The following is a 19,278-nucleotide window of genomic DNA, read 5'->3' on the forward strand; positions in this document are numbered from 1 at the left end:
GTGGGGGTCTAAAAGCGCCGGATCCGCAACTGCCAGAAGAGGTGGCAGGACCTTTGGGGCAGGACCCGGAGGATCGCTAGAGTCCAGCTGAAGCTGTCACCTCCACACAGGAGGGGCGGACCCTGACCCCCCACATGCTCCGGATCCTGGTGGTGGTCTTCCCGGACCTGGATAGGCAGCTGAAGGCCAGACAGCAGGAAGGAGGGGGTAAATCCATGCCTAATCTGTGTACTATGTCTGACATGCTAATTGCAGTCTTTTAGCCTGGTCACACTTCCACATTGCGTAGGTCTTGTAGTCCAATACTCAGGTCCCTCAATTGTCTGATGCACCCTCCTCATCTGTTCCACACGTGTGGCCACTACAGTCTGTTACTTGTGTCACTAGGGCACTGTGTCCCTGCAGTCAGCTATGCTTCAGCTTCCGGACAGCATCTGTTCCCGTGACTCTGTTGTGTGTTTCATGGGTGGTTCAATTGTTTACCCAATGCCTGGGATCTGACATGTGATCTGTGTGTGCCCTTGATATGTGTTCCAATTGCTGGTTTGACTCGCCACATGTGGCTGGGGTATTTCAAACAAAGCCATGCAGCAGGGGACTCCAATTTGTGGGCCTCAGGAGTATGTATATAAAGTATATAAAGTATGTCACACTTGCTTAGCCACCTGACTACTGTCCAGGGCCAAACACTGTTTCACGTAGACCTGGACAGTCATGCCTCCTCAAGGGCATTTAGAAACACTCTGTAATCCCTCTCCTGTGTATCAATTTACAGGTTGTGCTTAGTGACATGTGCCTTCAGGTGTCTGCCTCTGTGTCATTATGGTGTGGCTTCCTGTTACGTACAACTGGGGTGTCCATGATTTTGAGGGTCAGCAGGACATCTGAGATGTGACTGTGAGAGACAAGACCTGTGTGACATATAGGTGTGTGATCATCTGACAGCGCACAATGGTGTATGCAACTGTGTACTTCAGGCAGCTGGGTTACATGCAAGGCAGACTATGATGTGCTAATGTACAGGGAGTTGTGTTTGCAGAGACTCATATGTCTGATTTGCATGATGTGGGGTCTTCTGGGTCCTGGATATGTTGTTTGCAGGGGATGGGCAAGTGCACGTGTCATCTGCAGAGTTAGCTTTACCCCTGAGCTATGATTGTGACACAGTGCATACTGTTTTGTCTGGATGCCCTGCCCCTGTGACAGGAGACAGTGTTGACTGACTTTCCAGGTATGCCAGTGCCATGGCATTTAACTTGCTATGACTGATCCTGCATTGTGTTCAAGTGTGCACCATGCACCCCATTGTGGCATTGACTATCAGGACATGAGAACATCATAGTGTGTATTGCTGGCATGCATCACAAGCATGTGAAATGAGTCTCTGCCCATCCCTTCATCCGGACACCTGTACTGAGTCAATGGCAAGAGATGTACTGTGTGTATAGTGACACACTCCTACATGTTCACTTGCAGTTCCAACTAATGTGTGGGTGGTGCATGTCAGGACATTGGGGTATTAGCATCCAACATGCAACAAACATATGGGTGCAAGTCAAGGAGGGATATGTGTGCCATAGTTGATGTTGAGAATGACAATTGGCTTATTCTTAACAGTGTTGGCACTTTGAGCAGTGTTCAGCTGATGATGCCAGGGCTTGCCCTGTGATGTGATGTACTCACTGTGGTGTGTGCAGTCAGTGCAGGTGACTGATGTTGTTCTCTTTCTTCCTATTCCTATCCAGCTCCATCCACGGCCACAGGAGGGGACAGCTCCATGGACCAGGAGGAGCCACAGAGCCTGACAGGGACAGAAGGGGGGAGTCGGGGGGACCCAGTGGCACGGAGGGCAAGTGGAGCCACACCGAGGAGTCCTCAGTGCCATCCACCCCAGCTGAGGGACACAGCAGCTCTGAGGAGGCGGGTGTCAGCAGCCACCAAACCCCAGCTAGTGAGGCTGTCCCCGCCACCGCCCCCACCACCTCCATCACCACCCTCCCATCGGCTCCCATCCCAGAGGTCCGTTGAGGCTCCCGTGTTCGGGAGCATGTCTCCTTTGTGCCAGGCACTGCACCCCCTGCCCCTGTGTCCCCTGCTGCCCTGAGTGAGGAGTCTGTGGACTTACTTAGACAGATCCATGTAGGGCAGACATCGATGCTGAGTGTCCTCCATGCACACACCACTCTGTTGACGCAACTGGTGTCGTTCATGGAGGGCATTTCATCGGGGATGTCGGCCCTACAGAGGACCAATCAGTCCGTAGCCTCCTCCCTGATGGCAGCAGTGTCCCTCCTCCAACAGTCCCGCACCACTCCTACCCCTGCACCACTCACGATTCCTAGCAGCCTACCTGTCCCAAGCACACACACACCTGCACATTCTCACAAAGCCACAGACACGGGCAGCACACAAACACCCAAACCAAGGGCTAGACGTGCACACAAGCAAGCGCAGGGGACTGATACCACACTCACAGGGGCTGGTTTGCAGACACACACACAGTCATCCACAACCACTCCGCAGTCCTTCGAGACCTCTCCTTCCCAGCCCCCTTCCCTTGCCTCACCTGCAACCCCGTCTCCACAGAAGCTCTTCCTCTGTGACCTTGGCCTCTTCCCCACCGACCCAGTAGATCCAGATTACAAGGGGAAGAGGAAGTCCCCACACACAGAGGGGAGTGCCCCTCATACCCGGACACCCTCCCCCAGGCACAGTCAGACTGAGGCCCCCACCTGCAACTCCCTGTGGGTGGGTTCCCCCACCCACAGATACACCATACCCAAAATGCTGAGGCCCTCCCCCCCCAACACTTGCTCCTCCACACCAGGTCAGACGGTTAGTGCCACTGATGTGGGGACCGTGTCCCCCCCCTCTGTCCTGCCGACCTCACCTGCACTCCATTCCCCTCACATGGATTTAGGCACTGCAGTGGAGTCCACGACCACCCGTCTGACTTGGGCACTGCAGTGGGGACCCAATCCACTCCATCTGACCTGCCCACTGAAGTTGTGCCGGCACCCACCCCATCTGACTTGTGCCCCACAGTTGTGACTGCACCCACCACTTCAGTCAGCTCCACTGCAGTTGCAAGTGACTCTCCTGCATCCACCACCCCTTCACTGCCTCCTTCTGCTGCACCCTGATCCTATCCCTGCGGTCCCCGGCCTGCCCCCATGTATGCCCCTCCAAGGTGATGTCCCCTGTCCTTACCAGTGCAGGCAAGCAACGTGTGACAGTTGTCACTCAAGTTCACTCCTTGTCATTTGATAATGGACTGGCCATTGGCCTTTTGCTTGAACGGACGTTTACATTTTCATATGCTGAATAAAGCTTTTTTCTTTATCCTTGTGAACTTGATTTAGCTGTACATTAGGTCGATGATGTTTAGCATGCCCTTGCACCTGTAATGCTTGGTTTCCAATGTTGAATACTGAGGTGTTGATGTGAGGTACTCCATGTGGTCCATGAGATATGTATCCTATTCTGGTTGGTATCCATGTCATCCTTTGCAACTAACTGGGTGTGTCATGATCAACAATTTGTGGACATCTCTGTGAACATTTCATTTGCATGGTCACATCTGTGACTTGCACCCATGCACATATGATGTGCTTCCCATTGTCCAATTTGTCTATTTCCCTGACTTTGGGCGCATCTCCACTGGACCTACAGGTGTGGGCATCATTGGTATAGGAGCAACTGGGTCCTCTGTGCAACTTGCTGTACATATGTGTTGAGTATGTGCAGATGGCTTAGGGGAGACTCACGTACCCAGGCTGTTGTGACCAGAGCCTTCATTGTGTGGTAACAGATGGCTAACGGACCAAGTGTTCTGCTGACATGAGTGAGACGTACTGTGACTATGTTTGGCACAGCTGTGCTTCCACAGGAGTTGGGTCCCCTCAGGTTATGGAAATACAGAAGTATGCTGTTCCTCAAAAGGGCTTATAATGATTTAAGAGATGTATGAGTCCGCAAGGTCAGGAGGAGATTCCTCCTTAGGGAAAAAGACCCTCACACATCCGGCAGACTAGCTGTCATATATCGTCAGCATGTGGCCCAGATGTCAAGTTTCATCATTAGGTCTGCTCCGAATCAGGGCGGCGCTGCAACCCCCGATCGGCAACCTTAGTGGCGCCTTTTAGTGGAGATCTTTATTCCTTTAACTGCCGGTAGGTGAAGTGCAGGTGAGGGCCCTAAAGTGAAGTGTATGTGGGAAATAGTGTGTTAAAAATAAGTAGTGGAGATCCTAAGTAACAAGATTTTTTTTTAATGAAGGAGGTCCCACTCTTAATTAAAAACAATAACGTGCGTAATACTACAGTTAAGGTGTCTGTTTTACGCTATAGTGATGAATGGGCAATATGTTTCTTGCATAGGTTGATATAACCGCAATTCTTCAGGACCAGAGAGTTCACACACTTATTGGTAGTGGTAGCAACTAATAAAGCACTTACCACTGGTACAGCACCCTAATAAGTGGTTACTTATGAAGATAAGGTAAAAACGCCTGAAAAAGAAATACAGGGGGACAAACATACAAGTCAAAAACATCTTACTAACACAATCTTAGTAAAATCGCCTTATATACTGCAACCAACTAGTGTCATGCAGTACTCGTAACATTGTAGTGTTCAATTTTGTGACAAAGGAGTGTCAAACAAACTTATTAGTGGCTAAAGGAAATAGTACCCCTGGTGTGATAAACGCTGCTGCAGAATCCACACGTGTCTTAGTATTTGAGGACCACCGTGACTACAGAACTTATTAAGAAAAGCTATTCAGTATGTTCAACTCACCCTGAGGTGCAGGGTTTCGGGTTCCAACGAGATGGCGCTGGATATCGACACTGAATAGTGCAGTGTCCTATTAACAAAAAAAGGGGAAGGGGGACATTGCAATCGCATAGGTCTCATGTATGTATCTAAAAACTCGTAAAGTATCATAATATAGTTCCGGTTATGTCACGGATGTGTTGTTCCGTGACATAGCCTGGGCCCATGGTGTGTGTTGTGTGAGCATGTATGTGTGTGTCCACATCCCTTTTCATACACAGGCAGTGTTCCCTTGATATGTTCCTGTTGTTTATGCTTGCTGAGTGGTACTGTGTTCATTCCACAACTTTGCCATGGGCTACCAGATGTGTGGGTGCATGACACACTACTGTTAATTGGTGTTTCATCATTGGGATTTGTCAGTTCTGAGTTGTGGTGATGTTGTCAGATGCAGATGGGACACAGTCAGGGGTCCCCAAGGCACTTGTTAGTTCGCAATATCATGTAGTTGTCCCTAGGTGATACCTTTCAGTGATTGAGACATGTGTATGTGTGTGTGACTGCTCCCACTTGTCCGGTTCAGGGCTGCAATATTTGCAGGTTTCAGCATGTGTGTCTTGTGGTTCTCCTTGGTTTCTGCATTGTCCTGGGACTGTGGGAGGTATTCTGAAGGTTACGTGAGATTTGACATCATGGCCAGGTACCGCATACTGTGCAGTATGTCTGTCATTCACCAGTGTTGTGAACTGTCCTTGTGTGATGAGTCTGTGCACCTTAGTTCCTCCCAACAATCCTGTGTTTGTCATGGGTGCTTGTGCAATGTCACCTGTCCATGTGGGCTTCACAGATGCACACTGTTGCAGTTCAGGGTGTGTGGTGTTGAGGGTGGACTGATGTAAATGTTGGCATGGATGGGCCCCTAGCTCCCGTTTGTCCATGGATGACGGGCCATGCTGAGTGATTAGTGTTTGTGTAGATGTGATGTACGTTTGTGGCACAGGACTACACATGTCTGGTTTTCACAGTTTGTAAGACATCTACCTTTGTCATCACAGTGGAGGTGTCATGCATGCTTGTGTCACCCCAATGTCTGGTGCCTGGGGGTAGTACTGTTGTGTGTCAGTCTCTTGCTGTGTTAGTTTGTGTTCATTCCAGCTTGTGTCACATGTGTCTGTTGTGCTCCCTCTCATCTCACAATGCCTGATTGCCTACTAAGAGTGTCCCAATGATGGTTTGCTTTTGTTTGGCACTGTGTCCACATCTGTGTCACTGTGGTTCAGCCCCCCTCATGTGTTGTGTAGTAGCCTGGGGATACTGAGACACACACACACACACACACACACATGTTGTGTCAGATGTGCAGTGTGAGGTTGCCTATTTGTGTTTGTGCTTCTGCATCAGTGCATTGGTATTGCTGTTGTGGGCCATTGTCTGGATACTGTTTCTGTGATTTTCTCTGCTGTCCCTATGAGTCAAATCACATCATTCTGCACATTCATCCTGGTTGTTAGGTGCCATTGTTGGCATGGAATGGGAGTTTGTGACCTGACACCTACAGTCTACACAGGTTGTTTTGATTAGTGTGTCTATTTTCGAGATGTGTGTATTCTTTGTGATGGTTACTTCTGCTCTTGTGTCATTGTACACTGTATGCATTGTCAGCCCCCATGTGTGGTGCTTGTCTGCACATGGCCAAGAGTATGTTTTGTTTTCACAGCACTGTTAGCCTCACCACATCTCTGTGGGTATGGGACACACCCACTAGTTCGCCCCAAAAGTGTTTCATGTGTTGGGAGCAGGAATCATACATGCTGTTTGGCATTTGCAGCTTTGACCATGATGACACTTACCTTTTGGTCACTGTGATGGGGGGGGGGGGGGTTAGACCCCATCACCACAATGCTCGACATTTGCTGCAATTTGGAACCCCACACTTAACTTTTGTTCTACACAGTGAGGGGATGTTATTTTTACATTGACACAGTGCTATAGTGACGCTTGCCTTGTGTAGGCCACACTCATTTGTTGGTCACACATGTGCTGTTATTTACATTGTATGTTCGAAGTCATAATCACTGTTGTGGGCATTTGTCACAGACTACACACTGTTGTCATGATTGTAGGAGAGTAGGATCTGCACTTATGTTGCCCCCACTTTTTTTCTGATGTATACACTGGTTTCTGGCTATAGTCTGGCTGGGTCCCTGCTAATCAGGGCCCCAGTCTCTCTGTTCTCTCTAAACGACTTGGTGTGCATATTAGATGCACTAGTGATTGGATACTGTGGTACCTTATGAGCCCCTAGTATATGCTACCTTAGGTACCTAGGGCATAGGTACTTCACAGGCCTACCAGGGGCTGCAGCATGTATTATGCCACCCCTGGGAAGCAGACTCAATCTGACACAACAGGCCTGCTACTGCAGCCTGTGTGAGGTAGTGTTAGCACTCCTCACAGAGATATAGGTTTTTATATCTCACCATACACACACATATAAACCTATCAGCCACCTCTATGGCAGGCCCTATCAATCCTGAGGGCAGGGTGCGTGGTTTACAATGTGAGGGGGTGCCTCTGCAGCTACCAGAGTCTATTCTCTATGGCTGTTTGTGGACGCGGTTAAACCATATACTCTTAAGTGCATTAAAATGCTAACTTTGGAATGACTGCATCAAAACATGTCGTGTTAGGTGTCAAACAACTTGGAATCATACCCCCACATCAGTCCATGATGTGGGAGCATGATCCCACCCTTCTAGAGGGGACGACATGTAAAACGATAGAAATCCTATTGAGCCCAGGCATCACAAAATGGATGCCACCAGCACAGAAACTGGGCTGCCCTCCTGCTGCTGACTGAAACTCGCAGTGGAGGAAGCCCAACAAAAGGCATCCTGTCACAGGGAGGTGTCACCACCTTCCAGACAGGATTTAGTGTATTGGGGCTGGGTGGGTGCACTCCTAGAGTGCTTTGAAGTCCTGCACTGGGGGAGCAGTAGGCTCCTCTGTGCATATGCCAGCTCAAACCGGTTCAGGGGCAACCTGCCCCTGCTCTGGTGCGAAACTGGACAAAGGGAAGTGGGTGTAACCACCCCCTCCCCTGACCCTCCTAGAGGAGTGGTCATAGAGCTAGTCCCTCCCCTATATTCACTATAAGATAGCAAGCATTGCGATTGCAATCCAGATAACCCTGGATGACGCTCTACAAAGAAGAATCCTTGCCCTTTGAAGTTCCACTACCTTTGGAAGACAGAAGAATCTCCCTTGGAGTCAAGGAGTGACTCCCCTGCTTGGCAGGCACCAAAAACCTTAATCAATGGTTGGAAACTTTCCCGCTCCCGCCGGAGTTCAAAGTCCCTGCTACCCCAGAAGTAGATTTCCTGACTTCTCGACGGCCATTGTGAGTCCCCAGCGAAGCTGTGTTGAGTGGACCCCACAAGTGACGCGGAACAGCAATACCTGGGGACCGTGCACTATTGTCAAGTGCAAACCCTAAACAACATTCTACGAACTTGTGCATTAGACCATTTGTGACCCAAGCCTCCAGCAGGTCTTGCACTAAAAATCAGCAGCCTACCCCATCCCGAGTGACCGTGGGCTCCTGTGAAGCATTTCCTGAGGAGGAGTCTTCGCAATCACTTGCCTGTTGGCTAGTGGGTCCCCCGAAGACTTTCTCATCAACTCAAAGGGCTCTCCTGGTTGCTCCAGGCTTGCCCTCACTTACCTTTGCTGGGTAAGTCCCTCAAATCTTGCTGGTCTGCACCATCGACTTTCTTCAGTCTACATGAGACTTGCAGTTGCCAAGGCTTGTTTGCTCCAATCCGATTGCCGACACCGCCATCAGCTGCAGACGTCGTGGGACACTCCAAATCCAGCCGCTGGTCATCATCAATCTCTCCTGGACCTCGTGAGCAAAGAGTCAAAACACCATTGACGACCTGAAATCACCCGTCATCCGTGATCATCCATCTTCCTGGCCACCGGTCACTGGCAAGTGACTTTGAACACTGTCCCTTCAATTTTCAGGTCTTCTCCATCTTGAATCCAGGCTTGGATTCCACGGACACTTCTTCAGACGACGCAAGCAGCAAGTCTTCTTTGGTCTCCATAGAAATCAGCGACGCGACCCGACACCAAAAGACACCTATGCACCCAGGTTCCCTGGGTGAGGTAACTCGTGCACTCCGGTGCCCAAGTGTGTGTTGGCCCTCGAAGTACTTACCTTGTAAGTGGCTTGCTTGTAGTCTTCCTCAAAGTACCCTAGAACTTTAAAAATCTAACCGCGACTTGCACCATTATAACCAATAAGGAACCCGCGGCTGTGTTCACACACTGCACGCGTCTCCCGTGGGCCTGTTACTTAGCTGCTAACACTGCAGTAGTGAAGCCCCAGCGATTCCCCAAGCCCTAGGCCTTGTTATTTTGCAAGTCGACATCCTTATACCACTTCCTTAGTATATGGTCTGGTACGCCCCTAGGGCTCCAGCCATATTTGTGCTTAATTTATTGTGAAACGTTGACATTTGAATGTGTACCTGGTTTCTAATCTCATAAAGAGATTAGTAGAGTGTGTCTAGTAATAAATACATATATATTTGATATATATAACTGTGTGGTGTCCTTTCATTTGGTAATTCAAGAGATTATTAGGTAAAACAAGCTGCTTTACTGAGACTTAGCCTGAAGGCTGCTCTCCACAGCTACCACTAGGATAGCTTTCTTTAAAAGGTTGTCTTAAACCTATCTACCATAAGAGTCGAATTGGACTGGTGCAAGGTGGCCACTATAACTAGTGACCAGCATATGCCAGGCCAACTTCTCACAATGATGTTAGGGGGGATGTATTTTGCTGACATACCTAATGTTGGAGTATGATGGATGTGTGGCGCATCACCCATCCTATGAGTGGGGGTGGCAGGGGTGATGGGCAACAGGTTCCCTATGAGTGGGGGTGGCAGGGGCGACAAGGAGCGTACTGCTGGCAGGAGCGTTACGGCGCTTGCTGTGCAATTTTTAAAACTCACCTGTTTATTTTCTTTTAGGTACCCGGATTCGCGCTTCTCTGCTCCCCTCACTTGCACTGTAATCGTGCCCCTCACCGCCGTTTGGCGGGCTGGTTCTGGGGAGGCGGACATCTTGGTTTGGGGTGTGAGGATTGGTCCGACAGCGCTCATTGCGCATGCGCCAGCGGGGGAACGCATATTTAAAGCGAGTCCCCGCCTTTCCCTCCCCCTGACAAGGAGCGTACTGCTGGCAGGAGCGTTACGGCGCTTGCTGTGCAATTTTTAAAACTCACCTGTTTATTTTCTTTTAGGTACCCGGATTCGCGCTTCTCTGCTCCCCTCACTTGCACTGTAATCGTGCCCCTCACCGCCGTTTGGCGGGCTGGTTCTGGGGAGGCGGACATCTTGGTTTGGGGTGTGAGGATTGGTCCGACAGCGCTCATTGCGCATGCGCCAGCGGGGGAACACATATTTAAAGCGAGTCCCCGCCTTTCCCTCCCCCTGACAAGGAGCGTACTGCTGGCAGGAGCGTTACGGCGCTTGCTGTGCAATTTTTAAAACTCACCTGTTTATTTTCTTTTAGGTACCCGGATTCGCGCTTCTCTGCTCCCCTCACTTGCACTGTAATCGTGCCCCTCACCGCCGTTTGGTGGGCTGGTTCTGGGGAGGCGGACATCTTGGTTTGGGGTGTGAGGATTGGTCCGACAGCGCTCATTGCGCATGCACCAGCGGGGGAACGCATATTTAAAGCGAGTCCCCGCCTTTCCCTCCCCCTGACAAGGAGCGTACTGCTGGCAGGAGCGTTACGGCGCTTGCTGTGCAATTTTTAAAACTCACCTGTTTATTTTCTTTTAGGTACCCGGATTCGCGCTTCTCTGCTCCCCTCACTTGCACTGTAATCGTGCCCCTCACCGCCGTTTGGCGGGCTGGTTCTGGGGAGGCGGACATCTTGGTTTGGGGTGTGAGGATTGGTCCGACAGCGCTCATTGCGCATGCGCCAGCGGGGGAACGCATATTTAAAGCGAGTCCCCGCCTTTCCCTCCCCCTGACAAGGAGCGTACTGCTGGCAGGAGCGTTACGGCGCTTGCTGTGCAATTTTTAAAACTCACCTGTTTATTTTCTTTTAGGTACCCGGATTCGCGCTTCTCTGCTCCCCTCACTTGCACTGTAATCGTGCCCCTCACCGCTGTTTGGCGGGCTGGTTCTGGGGAGGCGGACATCTTGGTTTGGGGTGTGAGGATTGGTCCGACAGCGCTCATTGCGCATGCGCCAGCGGGGGAACACATATTTAATGCTCCTCCCCTAGCGCAGCGGGATCGCGCAACGGGCGTGTCTTCGCGTGGCCGGAGTCGTGCCAGAGTCCTGCCCGTCTGCGCCCGTCCGCGCTAAGGCCGTGCGGGTCGTGGCGGGCTCAGGCTCCGGTTCGTGATAGTTATAATTACTGGTTTGTTGCCATGCTGACATATTCTAGGGAGAGCCTGATGTCCATCAACCAGGTGAGCCGCTGCTGTGCACTTCCGCCTGTCCATCCTCTCTGTGGTCCGTATCGTTGTCCATGCAATGGTCTGATACTTGACCCCCCAATGCCTCTCCCTCGGAAATCTCCCTCTGTTGTCCATCATAGCAGGGTCTCTTCTCCCTCTCTGCGGATAATGAACCTGAATGTGAGGTCGATCTTGAAACATCAGCAAAATCTGTATGATCTCATTGAGGATGAAGCTCCGGACATCCTGGCTATAACTGAAACATGGCTTCAGGAAGCTGACACTGCCATTCTCAATCTGGCATGCCCCTCTGACTATTCGATGTACATCTTGAATAGAGCATCTAGAGGGGGTGGAATAGCACTGATAGTTAGGTCTTGTTTTCCCTGTGTGTGGAACAGCCTTAAGATCGCTGGCTGTGAAAGCGCCTCTTTCAAAGTCTCTGTCAACCCTGAGTTTACACTGTCTGGGATGGTGGTATATCGTCCGCCGGGCAGTGACGTGTTGTTTAGAAATGCTTTCTCGGATACTGTCGGCACTTTGACCACTGACTGCGCCAACTTTTCTATACTGGGCGATTTAAATCTGCATTTCGATACACTGTCCAGTTCGACAGCTCGTGCCATCGCTTTGGACTTAGAGGCTTTTCAATTGTTCCAGCTGGTTTCCCAGCCTACACACATTGGGGGACATACTTTGGACCCTTTCTTCACCAACTTGACTGAGGCCAAAGTCACTGCGATTACCCCAGTAGAATGGTCCGACCATTTCCTGGTGTCTATCCAGTGTCCCGTATCAGTGACTATTCCCACTTCTTCAGCTAGACGGGTACTCAGGAGATCTTGGAACAAACTCAGGCTGGAAGACTTTCACCATCTTTTGTTGGTGGAGACCTTGGGCCCATTGAACAATGTTGATGAAGGGTATGATCTCTTCTGCTCCTGGCTTACTAGGGCTCTGGACGCTCTGATACCTATTGTATCGACCAAGATCAATCCTCGCGAGTCGAGTCCCTGGTATGACGGGGCCTTACGCGCCTTGAAGGGAGCCTGTAGACGGGCGGAGAGGGCCTGGCGGAAGATATATGGGGCTGACTTAAAAGCCGCATATGCTGCTTCAGTTAAGCTTTATCACCGGGCCATATGTCGTGCTCGTGCGTCCTTCAATGCTGAAGAATTCCGGAACAGCGCCAACCCGTCGAAGGCCATCTTCAAAGCGGTTAAAGATCTTATGGCCAAACGGACTATTTCTTTAGCCGAGAGCTCTGTCTCCCATTGTGAATCCCTGGCTTCCTATTTTTTGGGAAAGGTCCAAGCCATCTATCGGACTTTCCCTAGCATTGGGGTTCCGCCGGGAAGTTCCAATGAGGCACTACGTCAGTTCACCCTGCCTTCATTTCCCCCTCTCACCTCGGACGGGTTTGACAAACTTGCTTTGCAAGTTAAATCAGGATCTCCATCTGATCCAGTAAGGCCTGCTCTCTTTCGAGACCAGACCTTTTTGGGGCGCCCTGTTGTGCGTTCCTTTGTCAACCTCTCTCTGGAGTCGGGGGTAGTTCCAACTAAATGGAAGCAGGCGGTAGTGTCTCCGATCATCAAAAAACCCTCCTTAGACCCGTCTAAGCCTGAAAGTTTTCGCCCCATCTCGCTGCTACCTTGGCCGGCAAAGTTGACAGAGGCCCATGTCAATCTGGCCCTGTCGGAACATCTAGTCCGGACCAACGCCCTTGATCCCACACAGAACGGTTTCCGCGCTGGTCACAGCACGGAGACCGCTCTCCTCGAATTGGTGGAATATCTGCGTGCTAGGTTGGATGCGGGTCAGACGGCGGCGCTGATATTGTTAGATCTCAGCGCCGCCTTCGACACTCTATCTCATGGCATCCTCCTGCATCGGCTTGAGGAGGTCGGTGTCAGTGGTCTGGCGCTGCAGTGGTTCCGCTCCTTCCTGGACAACCGCTCCTTCTGTGTTGCCATTCCTCCCTTTTCGTCCAGTTTCCAGCCTCTGGCCATGGGGGTTCCGCAAGGGTCTTCGCTAAGTCCCACGTTGTTCAATCTTTACGTGAGACCGCTGGCTGATGTCGCGAGGCAGTGGGGCCTCACTCTGGTCTCATATGCCGATGACACTCAGCTGGCGGTTACCCTTAGCGGAGATGTTCATCAAGATGGCCCCAGGTTTCAGTCTGGACTGAAGGCGGTGGCTTGCTGGCTGACAGAAAACTGTCTCCAGCTTAATGCCACTAAAACAGAGGTGATGGTTGTTGGGAAGGGAGTGGAGCTTTGGGGCGATCAGTGGTGGCCTTCTGAGCTGGGCCCCACTCCGACCCCAGTGTCGGAGGTGAAAAATCTTGGGGTCTGGTTAGACGTTGGCCTTTCTTTTATAGGACATACCAAAAAAACGGCAGCCTGTTGTTTTGGTCTGTTAAGAGGACTTAGACCAGTTCTTAAATATTTTGATGCCCCAACCAGACAGCTTGTAGTCCAGGCTACTATCATCTCTCGCCTGGACTACGCTAGCTCTCTTCTGGCTGGGGCTAATCAGGCTGAGTTAACTCGCCTACAGCGGGTTCAAAATGCTGCGGCTAGAGCCATTGTTGGCCTACCCAGATTTTGCCCGGTGGCGAATGTCCTCCGTTCCTTGCATTGGCTCCCTGTAAGGAAGCGTATTCTTTTCAAGGTCCTTTGCTTGGCTTTTAAAATATTAAGAGGTATAGGCCCTGAAATCCTGTCCAATTTTATTTCTTTCTATGTCCCCACTCGTAGCCTCCGATCTCAGGGCCAGGCCCTTGCTGTGGTCCCTAGATTTAGACTCAGTCGGATGGGGGGTCGTTCCTTCAGCGTGAAAGCTGCACTAATTTGGAACACCCTCCCAGTTGAAATCCGTCAGTTAGACGATCTGCTTTCTTTCCGGAGAGCCATTGAGACTTTTTTGTTTTAGTTGTTCATCTCAGGCTTTACCGTTTCTGTTGTGTTGTGTTTCTCCTTGTCTTTGCGCCGGGACGCTCCTTGGCTGGAGTAGCTGTGCGCATAATAAATCAATATAACATAACATAACATGTGCAACATAAGCCCTATGAGTGGGGGTGGCAGGGGTGATGGGCAACAGGTCCCCTATGATTGGGGGTGGCAGTAGTGCTGGGCAAAATAAGCCCTATGAGTGGGGGTGGCAGGGATGATAGGCAACAGGTCCCCTATGAGTGGGGGTGGCAAGGGTGATGGGCAACAGGTCCCCTATGAGTGGGGGCGGCAGGGGTGATGTGCAACATAAGCCCTATGAGTGGGGGTGGCAGGGGTGATGTGCAACATAAGCCCTATGAGTGGGGGTGGCAGGGGTGATGGGCAACAGGTCCCCTATGAGTGGGGGTGGCAGGGGTGATGGGCAACATAAGCCCTATTAGTGGGGGTGGCAGGGGTGATGGGCAACAGGTCTCCTATGAGTGGGGGTGGCAGGGGTGATGTGCAACATAAGCCCTATGAGTAGGGGTGGCAGGGGTGATGGGCAACAGGTCCCCTATGAGTGGGGGTGGCAGGGGTGATGGGCAACATAAGCCCTATTAGTGGGGGTGGCAGGGGTGATGGGCAACAGGTCCCCTATGAGTGGGGGTGGCAGGGGTGATGTGCAACATAAGCCCTATGAGCGGCGGTGGCAGGGGTGATGGGCAACATGTCCCCTATGAGTGGGGGTGGCAGGGGTGATGGGCAACATAAGCCGTATGAGTGGGGGTGGCAGGGGTGATGGGCAACAGGTCCCCTATGAGTGGGGGTGGCAGGGGTGATGGGCAACATAAGCCCTATGAGTGGGGGTGGCAGGGGTGATGGACAACAGGTTCCCTATGAGTGGGGGTGGCAGGGGTGATGTGCAACATAAGCCCTATGAGTGGGGGTGGCATGGGTGATGGGCAACAGGTCCCCTATGAGTGGGGGTGGCAGGGGTGATGGGCAACATAAGCCCTATGAGTGGGGGTGGCAGGGGTGATGGGCAACAGGTCCCCTATGGGTGGGGGTGGCAGGGGTGATGGGCAACAGGTCCCCTATGAGTGGGGGTGGCAGGGGTGATGGGCAACAAAAGCCCTATAAGTGGGGGTGGCATTAGTGATGGTCAACAGGTCCCCTATGGGTGGGGGTGGCAGGGGTGATGGGCAACATAAGCCCTATGAGTGGGGGTGGCAGGGGTGATGGGCAAAAGGTCCCCTATGGGTGTGGGTGGCATTAGTGATGGTCAACATGAGCCCTAGGGGTGGGGGTGGTAGTGGTGCTCTCCATACAACCCCTATGGCGGCCTGTTGTTAGTGGCCAGGATGTGGATCCCCTGTGTGTGTGTGCCGTTTTGTGGGTATGTGTCGTTTGTTTGTGTGGTAGGTGTCTGAATTACCGTCTGCGCCGTCCGCGTCTGTTCCTGATCCGGTCATAGATGTAGAGTACTGGTATGACCTGCGCGATGGGATTCATGATGTGTTCGTCTCGTACACACTGCTTGTTGCTCCGTCTCGTACAAGTTGCAAGCTGGTCCGTCTCTTAGCCGTGGATTGAGTTCTGGCGCGAATCGTAGCTGATATGCTTCTTTTCCGGATGCTGTGACGTGCCATACGTGGCGACCCGCCCGGCGCGTAGGAAGTACACATCGTACTTGTCAGGGCGGAAACTGCTATGGATACTGCTTCCGGGCGACTCGGTTCAGCGTTAGGAGTTACGGCTCGGACGGAGAATGGAGCTTGAATCACAGCCTACGTGTCGGTCTGGTTTTTGGCAGTTATGCGCATCGTACTTCATCAACAGGACGGACCGACTACAGGTACGTGTCGGTCGCAAGGTAAGGCTACGGACAGCTCTCGGAGAGCTGTCCGACCCGGATCGGAATCAACCCCTTAGTGCAGAGAAATTTAGGGGGGTACCATGGCTACCCCCCAGTGCACCACCCTCTCACCCCAACACAAGGGGGGCCCGAAACGCGCCCCCGAAACCTATCCCCGCCAGCCTTTTAATGGCAGTTTACCCGCCATGGAAAGGCTGGCTGTGACCAGCATTGTAATTTGGCGGACCGGACGGTGCCTGCTAGGCACCGCCACCATTTTACAGATGCTGATCACTCCGCCAGGCAATCGGAACGATTGCATGTGGCGGATCCATGGCGGGCGGTCTTTGCGCCCGCCACGGTCGCGGTCTGATTCCCCCCGCCATCCTAATTTGGTGGGGGGGAAAATTGCTGTCTGATGGCGGAGGGCCCACCACCGCACGGCTGGCAGTGGCGGGCCTTCCGCCATCGTAATCACCCCCCATAGTGGCCTACATGCCAACATTTAGAATTGGGACCGATTTAAAAACATAAATCGGGGGAATTCATTTTCTTTACCGACTTGCATTAAAATGGGGGTAATTTTAGGAGGGAGAAAGCTATAATAAAGGAATTTTGGTTTTGAAAATCATGAGTCTCTCTCCTAAATCGGGTATGTTGGCATGTATGTGGTGGCCCCCTCCTCTCCACTATGGGCTTCAGTCTGTTTCAGCTCCTGGGCAAGATTTCTACTCAGTCGTTATACCTGCTATGCAAGGTTTTACCATACTATTGGAGGATTGTGCTCTATACAAATTGTAATTAACATGACAGCACTAAGCATCCTTTCTAAACCCCTTGTACGCAGGGAACAGGCCAAAGAACCCCTCTTACGAAAACATGGATGGAGACGTCCCAGCCACCCAGGAACGTGTCAATGAACCCCCAGGTAAAAATACAAGGCTTACATTTCTCTTTTTGTTGGAAAATGTGCAGATTGCTTTGTCTTTCTTGCCTTGTGACTAACTCTACCTCGACTCTACCTGCATGGATGCATGACGTGCGACGGACTCTCTCCAGCCCTGCTGGCCTCACACCCTGCTGTAGATTCCAGCTGAGAAGGTACAAATAACTTTTACTGGATCCTGGTGCTGGCATGTGGGTTATATTGTACATCAAAATCGCCACCATGGAGATAATTTCAAATGATGCCAGCTGCTTCCTGCACTGATTGGTTTTTAATGGAAGCTTTTGATTTCAGGTGGCTTCAGCCTTTAACCGGCAGAATGTCTATTGTTTGTTTTCTGCTGGACAAATACAGTCAAATTAAACCCATATACCCCAACTATACCAGGTGAAAGCATTTGCTACTAGGCCACTCGAAGCTCTGCACTGGTATTTCTTAATTTTCAGGGATTTGTTGTGATCTGGGCTGTTACTAGGATGGTTGTTGGTGGAAGTGTCTGCCCAGTGGGACTGTACATGGGATGAGAAAATGGAGTCAGGTTGGATATTGCAAAAAATAAAACACTTACCTGTTCTGCCCGCCACGTCTCTGGTCCACTTCTTGAGTCCCTGAACCAGGTAGCACCCAAGCTCTCCATGGCCAATGTTATTGGCTTCCCTAAGCCAATCACAATGCTGCAATGCAGCATTGTGATTGATCTTGTTGTCGTGGATCGGCACTCAGATGGGGACTGGCGGCCTGGGCATGTTCCCCATCAGGCATGTAATGCACCCTGGTGGGAAACATGCAAAGTGCTTCATGACTGTTTGGCCAGGCCAAGGCGGTCGGCCAAGCAGTCATGGGCACTTGGATTGTGCAAACCACTCCTCCCCCTGTGCCTCAGTCTCACCCGCATTAACCCAGCCCCGAACCTGTGAAAAATAAAATGATAATAACTACGATATTGTCATTTTATTTTTCCTGCTCAAAGAGCAGTGGGGCGATGCTCCTTAGCGGAAGAGCAGCCCCTGCTGCTAATCACCCATGAGGGTATCCAGGCGCTAGGGGTCAGTCAATATGCAGGTCTTGAGTCGCTTCCTGAATTCCACCGGCTAGGATGATGTTCGAAGGTGAAGGGGACGGTCGTTCCAGGACTTGGCGGAGAAATAGGAGAAGGAATGGCCTCTGATGTGACTTAGGCAGATGTGTGGTGTATGTGCAAGAACGGGAGAGCCGGAGTAAAAGTTGCTTGGTGGCCGGTGGAAGTCCTGGCGGTGGTTAATGTATGCTGGTCCTAGGTTGTGGAGGGCTTTGTAGGCCCATGCCAATATCTTGAATTTGCATCTTTTCAGGATGGGGAGCCAGTGGAGGTTCCTAAGGTGTGGGGTGATGTGGATCCATTTGGGCAGATTGAGGATGAGTCTGGCCACTGAGTTCAGTATCATTTGGAGTCTCCTAATGAGTTCGCTGGTGGTTCCTGTGTACAGTACGTTGCCATAGTCTAGCAGGCAGGTGATTAGGACTTGAGCGGCGGTTTTCCTCGTGCCGTTGGGGAGCCATTTGAAGATTCTTCAGAGAGTTGCCATTTCATGATGAGTTTGCTGTCCAGGATGATTCAGAGGTTGCGGGCATGGCCTTTCAGTGTAGGGGTGGGTCTGAGTTTGGCGGGCCAGCATGTGTCATTCTAAGGGGAGGCATTGTTTCCAAAGATTAGCTTGTCAGTCTTGTCAGCGTGGAATTTTAGACAGTTGGCCTTCATCCAGTCAACGACATTCTTCATGCAGTTGTGAAAGTTGGTATTTGTGGTGGTGGGGTCTGTTAAGAGTGAGAGGTTGAGCTGGGTGTCATCGACGTAGGATATGATGTTGAGATTGTGGGTTCTGACGATGTCAGCTAGGGGCAGTATGTAGGTGCTGAAGAGGGTGGGGCTGAGGGATGCCGCAGATGGTGCTCGTGGGTTCTGAGGCAAAGGGAGGTAGGTGTAGTCTCTGAGTTTGTCCCGTGAGGAATGATACGATCCATCTGAGGGCGCCACCCTGGATCCTGAAGTGGTATAGTCTCTTGATGAGTGTGTGGTGAGAAACAGTGTCAAACGCTGTGGAGAGGTCAAGGAGGACCTGTTGAGGAGGAAGTGGATGACATCAGTGGTAGCGATCAGGGTGGTCTTGGCCTTGTGGTTGGGGTGGAAACCGGATTGGGAGGGGTCTAACAGGTGGTTTCCCTCCAGGTGTTCGGAGAGCTGCTGGTTGATGGCCTTCTCAGGAATTTAGCAGAAAGAGTGCAACGAGATGGGTTGGTAG

General features: G+C 51.4%; 1 protein-coding gene across 1 annotated transcript in view; it reads left to right on the top strand.

The window, feature by feature from the left end:
• Positions 1-19,278, top strand: part of LOC146856273 (uncharacterized) — a 267,800-nt gene that overhangs the window by 59,108 nt on the left and 189,414 nt on the right. Inside the window, exon 2 of the mRNA XM_085654369.1 lies at positions 16,901-16,981. Coding sequence (XP_085510495.1) covers positions 16,901-16,981 — 81 coding nt within the window. The remainder of the gene's footprint in view (positions 1-16,900; positions 16,982-19,278) is intronic.

The sequence above is a fragment of the Triturus cristatus genome, chromosome 4_1 (assembly GCF_964204655.1).
Source record: "Triturus cristatus chromosome 4_1, aTriCri1.1, whole genome shotgun sequence".
Classification (NCBI taxonomy): domain Eukaryota; kingdom Metazoa; phylum Chordata; class Amphibia; order Caudata; family Salamandridae; genus Triturus; species Triturus cristatus.